Raw genomic sequence first — 6,672 nt, forward strand, 5'->3', positions numbered from 1 at the left:
TTTGAGATATGTATGATACATTTTCTTTGGTTCCAAACTTTGTTTTAATTCTTGTGTGATTTTCTTATTCTCATTTACTATATATTTATAGGTGGTATTTGGGTTCAAGTCCTTTTGTTAGTGGGAAAATCACATGCCTACTTTGCATTTGTCGGGGAATCTTTATCTTTTGTCATCTCCATGGAAAAGTGATTAGGGTCACATGTCCACTTATTTTTGTCGAGGATTCTTAAATTTTTAATGTCCCCAAGGAAAACGTGGTTGTGGTCCTTCACCACTTGGTTCTGTTTCTGCAAGATGCTTCTTGTCTGATCGAGGTCTGAAGCCCTTACTAAATTCTGAATCTTATTGATTTGGGCATTCTTGGCAGATATGTTCTGACCATCTTCTCACATGAGCCATGTTGCAGAATTTTCGACGAGTTTCTTTACTCCCCGCCAACTTTCTATTCCATAAAAGATTTATTTTTTTTTTTAATATATCTTCTGCAAAACTTGTTATTTTTTCTGTAATAGTATTTAACATGAAAGATCCGTTTACTGAATTATGATAAAATTTAAACGAAAACTTGACTTTGTCCATGTCGGTTAGACAGACTCATAGATCTTCAGTTATTGAAGCAACAAGGGGTGTTTCTTCTGTCGGAAGATATTCGATAAATTTTTTAGCATTAACATCTGGCATCCTTAATTTGATGAAATGAAAGGCTTCGTGAGAAACTTTTCCTGCTGGTTCTGGTGTTGTACTGAAGAAGTACAAAGCGTGAGTTTTATGCACAAGAAATCAAGATTCACATCAAACTTTTCTCAAAAACGTGAACACAATGTAGATCAATAAATTTCTAAACAAATACATGATTTTCAGCATATTAACGGAGCGAGTGATGAGCAAACGAAATACAAGCATGCCTTGATGATTTCTACGCAAGAATGTCGAAGAACGGATGTCGGGAGAAGCGCCGGAGAATTTTTCTCGAAAGAAACCACTTGGCCAATGGAAGTTTTGTGTTGTACTGCTGAAAGCCGAGAGAAATGAGTGGAGGTGGGGAGGTGTCAGCTGATTTAAATAAATATTAGGTTTAGGGGATGATTAAGTATTATTTAAATAGTTAAATAAAGATAGTGGGCCCTATATTGTTTAATTAAAAGTTAAAAAAGATTTTAAGCGCAACAAGTTTAAAAGTAGGCCCATTAAATCCAAACACATTTCGAAAAATATTTCGTGTTGAAACTTTTTTGAAAATAATAGTCGAACCCTCAAAAATTCCCCAGATTCGATAAAATTTGTGTTCCCGATAAAAATAAAATCTTGCGGGTAAAAATACCCAATAAAGCTCATTTTTGCAAAACACACTTAAAAACACCTTAAATAAATTAATAAAATTTAATCATATAATAAAATACTTTTCCTTATAATTCATTGTTACTCGTTCGAGCGCGAAATGCAACTTAAAAATCTTTAATACATTGACTTCTAAATTTTCATGAATTAAATCCTATCATACATGAATTATGCATAAAATGCACAAAAAATAATTAAACACAAATTAATAAAATAAACATGCATTTAATGCTTTAAAACAATTTAATAAAATACAAAAGAAATTTAATAACTTGCATGCATGTGATTTACGTGGACCTTCAGATTTTCGGGACGTTATATATATCTTCTTTGACTCTTTAATTTCATCTATATTTTGTTAACAACATAATGTATTCATCCACTAAACATATATCATGTAATTCAAAACTATACAGAGTTTGAGTATATTTCTTTTCATTCTCTGTATCTTGACTGTTAAAATAGTCTACTCCTGTGAATTGTATTTTAAAAAGTGTAGTCATTCTTCACGTTATCTCGCTAAGAGATTCTCCGGCTATGACTGATTCTTTGGTTTCTACCGAAATCATGTCCTAAGAAATTTTAATTCATCTCATAAGACTTATTTCTAGAAGTTTAATGAATCCTTCTCTGTTGAGATCAAGTGTTCCTACTACGATTCTCATAGCGGATGTCCAATCATCTATGAGATCTTCTCTGTTTTTGAAGTCTAATACATCTAGGTCAAGCATAACCCCATAAGGATGTATATGTTTTAAAACATATTTCTCATAAGTGTTTGGTGCAAAGGAATTTGATTCTTCCTTGACCTTGTTCCCGTTGGGTGTGATTCTCCGCCAGTTTAAATAATTGGTTGGGATTTTCTCATATTTATATTCTGATATCCCACGCTTTATCTTGGTGGTTCTTGTGAAGATAACCAAGTTATTGGGGGTTGTTCACCCTCAGTTGTGTTCATCTTTAGATCTATAACCTTGAGATTTGCAAAGGATTCTGCAAGGTCTTGTAGATCCTCTAGACCAATCTTTTTTAAAATTGTCATCAGATTAATGTCTTTTTTTGAGACTGTTTTGATTAGATTGATCATCTTTTCTTTTTATATAAATGTTTTTATATCACTTTGGCCATCTTTTTTTTGATGTAATAAGGGTTCAGTACCAAATGATGGTGATAACCTTCCTTCTGAGTTCTTTTACTAGAACTTGGTTGTTGTTCTAGGTTTTGAATTCTTGTTCAAATATCTTTTAATATTCCAAGAATTTCTTCCTGATTTTCAAGGATTTTTTTTCATATTTTGTGGTATAATATAGCATATTGCCATAATTCTATACTGTCTTTTGAATTTCTCTAAGATCTCCAGAGAGTTTAGAGGAATTCGGTACTATTTCTAGAAACCTATCATTTTGAATCATAAATTTACCTTAAGACTCTGATAAGTTCTTTCTTGATATCTCACATTGGTTAGATCTTCCTGTTTCAAATATTCTAGAGTTCTAGAATAATTTCTATAAATAATTAATCTCGAACCTGGGTTCAGATTCATGTAATTTGAGAAAATTCTCTTCCTCAAACATTTAATTACGTCAGTAATAATAAATTTATATGTTTGAAATAATTTTACCTCGCTCTGATACCATTTTCGGCCCAAGAAAATCAATCATTTAATATATCACATGTAAGGTTATTTTTGTCCTTTTAAATTCTTTTAGATAGTGAAAACAAAGTTTTGATGTGGAGGGGATTAAAATAAAATTAAGGTTAGGCTTGGATATTTTTTCTCAATTTACCCCAAGGAAAAGGTAAAAACCATTAATTGTTACATAATCTAATTACACTTTTACAAATTAAAATTTACGTTTTAAAAGTTATTTCTAAAATTATTTTCATGATTTTAGATAAATGTTACTGAGTATTAAAATTTAAAACTATTCGTACATCCATGTATAACTTGTTTAATTGTTTATTTGTGTGACCAAGGAGGGCATATTGAGCAACTTCTTCACTGGCTTTTCTAATGGTCTCGAATATTATTCGGTTCGTATTTAAAATTATCAAAGCTTAATATTTTTGTGAGTTTAATATTTTTATATTAACACAATTTGTGAGCTTAATATTTTTATAAATGTACCATAAATTATACGAACTCAAAAGCTCATTGTACAAGATAAAAAAATAAAAATTTCTGACCGTCTTTTTCATTGCATACGACTTACATAATAGATAATATCCAAACTTCATTTATATATATTTCCTAAAGCTCTCATTTCATTTCTTATTTCTTCGATCAACAATAGAGTTTTTCATCACATTCGACGATTTGTGAATCTCGATTTTGAAGCCTTTTTCTTCTTCTCCAAAGTTCTTCTCAACCTGTGGCGACCGGTGAGTTTCTTCATTTCCATTCCTCTTTTTATTCAGTAACATTATTTTGTCGAAACATTAGATTCGGTAAATTGAACTTACTAAATTCAGTCTCCAAATTTGACCAAAATTTATCACGTGGACAATTATCAAAAAAATCAGCCGCCGTGGACCTACCCACATCAGATTACAGCTCCACATTTGCCTCGCTTTAAATGGTGGATTCCTCTGCCATGGTGGCGCGTGAGTGGCTCGAACTTTCAAACTGCGCGTGGTTAAGAAAAATGTACTTGTCTGAGTAATTATTAATAATACTTAAAAGCAAGAAAATAATAGAAGGGGAGCCACGGCCGCTGCATCACCAAACACAAAAAAACCAAATCTAACGTTCATCTGTGGGATCATACCAGACACCTCATCATCACGCGCCGCCTCTTACTCCGTCGAATGGGTGCTACAGAACCAGTAAGGCAACCCACCACCGCCTAATCTTGAACAACCCTTTGGAGGAATAGTTAGACTATGTATTTCTTGAGATATCTGTTTTTTCATCCCCCTCAATTCATTTAATTAGTTGCGGTTACATATTGTAGGTTGTTGTGCACAGAGAAGAAGAAGAATCAATGGCAGAATCAGAAGAGAATGAGGATAAAAGGGAAGAAATAAAGGATTTGGAAAAAGGTGAAATGAATATTCACAGTCGTCAAGAATCAACGGTTGAAACCCATCCTCCGAGTGGATTTCACATGTCGAGAATGCAAAGATTGAGCAATACAAATCCTTTAAGACTGGTGATAGATAATGCCACAAGGGTTGCTGCATCTTCTCCATATCAACAGCAGCCTCGCCCCTCGCCTTCGCCTCTGCAGCAGCCTCGCCCCTCGTCTTCGCCGCTGCAGCAGCCTCGCCCCTCGCCTTCGCCTCTGCAGCAGCCTCGCTCCACACCTACGCCACAAGTAAAAAACTAAGCTTTTAAATTAAATAAATTCATTTTCTTGGATTTGGATTGGATGTATTTTCTGGGTTTTGTTTGTTTTCTACCAGCAGCAATCGGTGGCATCATTGAATTCAAGGTCATACACAAACAAGTTTTCTCTGGTTTTGTTCCTTCTGCACATAGTCCTTGCTATCGGGCTAATGGGGTTTTTGATATTCAAGGGGGTGCAAGGCTTGTTACGAGAAGGGAGAACGAAAAGGGAAGAGAAGAGGGTAGTGATGCATTTTTTGCCTCAAGTTGAGGCTGCATCTTTTCTTAGCATAACATTAGCATTTATATGGCAAAAAGCAGTGAGATTATGGCCTAGATTCATGGTTCATTTCATTATTTGGAGTTCTTTTGCCCTTTCGTTATCCGCCGGAATCCTTCTAATCTGCTTCCAAATGCCGGCCACTGATGGGGTTGGAGTCTTGTTCATTGCTTTTGCCATAGGTAATGGACTCTACGCATGTTGGGTTACCCAAAGAACTAGTTTTTGTTCCAGGCTTTTCATCAAAGCCCTCGAGCCCGCCGCGAAATTCCATGATATAAACCATCCTATTTATTGGATGCTTGGTGCTGGATTCTTGTGGATGTCAGTTTGGATCTTTGCAGTGATTGGGGCTTTCAATTTCTATGTTCCACCGGCTTTGGTTATAATAGTATTGGTACTGAGTCTTGCGTGGGTAGCTGAGGTAATGAGGAATGTGGCTAACATGACAGTCAGTAGAGTGATTGCTCTGTATTACCTTAGAGGAATGCAGTCAAGTACTCAATTCTGTTTCCAACGAGCATTGTCGAAAAATTTGGGAAGCGCTAGCCTTGGGTCGCTCTTTGTTCCCGCCATCGAGGCGCTTAGGATAGTAGCACGAGGGCTGAATTTGATCGAAGGTGAAGACGAATTCATGTTTTCTTGTGCACATTGTTGTCTGAGAGTGATGGAATCTATATTCAGCCGCGGCAACGGCTGGGCCTATGTTCAGGTAATAGTCTGCTACTATTGAAATTTTGGAAGGTCAATAAACTTGGTAACAACTTCTCTATAGATAATAGGCTAGTTTTCTGATTCCACCCCAACTTTTGGGCTTATGACCTATCGGAGTTGTTCCTTTCTTACTATCTTTAACGAAATACATGTGATCAATATAATATGTTCAGATTGCTGCATACGGAAAAGGTTTTGTCAAGGCATCACAAGACACATGGGAACTCTTTAAAAAGAGAGAAATGGAGGTGGTTGTTGATTCTGATATAACAAGTGCCATTTGCTTTCTCACCGGCATCTGCAGTGGCTCGATTTGTACGATTGTCGTCGTTGCTTGGACGTCCACCACCTACCGAGGCTACATGGCCACCCTCGCCATACTGGCTGCGTTCATAGGTTACCTAATGGTTTGTTCTATTCCAAAATGATTGGTTTCTTTCCTATATTTTGTACGTTGGATGCATCACAGGCACGCTTGAAGCAAGTTTGTGAATGATTCTGCGAACGCTCATCATTTACTTTCAAACACAACTTGGAAGTATACATGCTCGATTCTGTGACTAATACTTTGGTTGCTTTGGCATTGTGACAGACTAGGATAGCAATGGCGTTACCCCATGCCTGTGTAAGTTGTTACTACGTCTGCTATGCTGAGAATCCAGACAACAGGCTCTTTGATAAAACCATACAAGATCGAATAGACTTGATAAAATCTGGTCGAGACGTGGCCGTGCCAACTCCTAGAGTTCCTCGTAGATTCATGAGATAATCATGGACTGAAACTCTTAAATTTTTTCGCATTCGACCCATGTGTATATACTACTAATTTGTACTAATCGAGCTTCATTTGATACACATGCATAAATGTGGTATGTGTCGAATCAATCAAATGTGTATCTTGGTATTGGAAAGCGATTTATTATTTTGTGTGTATGTTCAAGTTTGGAGTATATTGTATTTGATTGGGATCCAAAGAAAATATTCCAATCAATAATTGAAGATGATCTTT

General features: G+C 35.7%; 1 protein-coding gene across 2 annotated transcripts; it reads left to right on the top strand.

The window, feature by feature from the left end:
• Nucleotides 1-3,947: 3,947 nt before the first annotated feature.
• LOC140957573 (protein PNS1) lies at nt 3,948-6,672 on the top strand. 2 transcript variants are annotated; one of them, XM_073414886.1, is made up of 5 exons: nt 3,948-4,167; nt 4,296-4,658; nt 4,747-5,661; nt 5,837-6,070; nt 6,256-6,672. In XM_073414886.1, the coding sequence occupies exons 1-5, from the start codon at nt 4,150-4,152 to the stop codon at nt 6,430-6,432; spliced, it is 1,707 nt and encodes a 568-aa protein (XP_073270987.1). In that variant the 5' UTR covers nt 3,948-4,149; the 3' UTR covers nt 6,433-6,672. The 2 variants fall into 2 exon arrangements, with proteins under 2 accessions (XP_073270987.1, XP_073270988.1); XM_073414887.1 differs by having other exon boundaries at nt 3,950-4,167; nt 4,750-5,661.

This window comes from Primulina huaijiensis, chromosome 14 (genome assembly GCF_012295235.1).
Source record: "Primulina huaijiensis isolate GDHJ02 chromosome 14, ASM1229523v2, whole genome shotgun sequence".
NCBI lineage: Eukaryota > Viridiplantae > Streptophyta > Magnoliopsida > Lamiales > Gesneriaceae > Primulina > Primulina huaijiensis.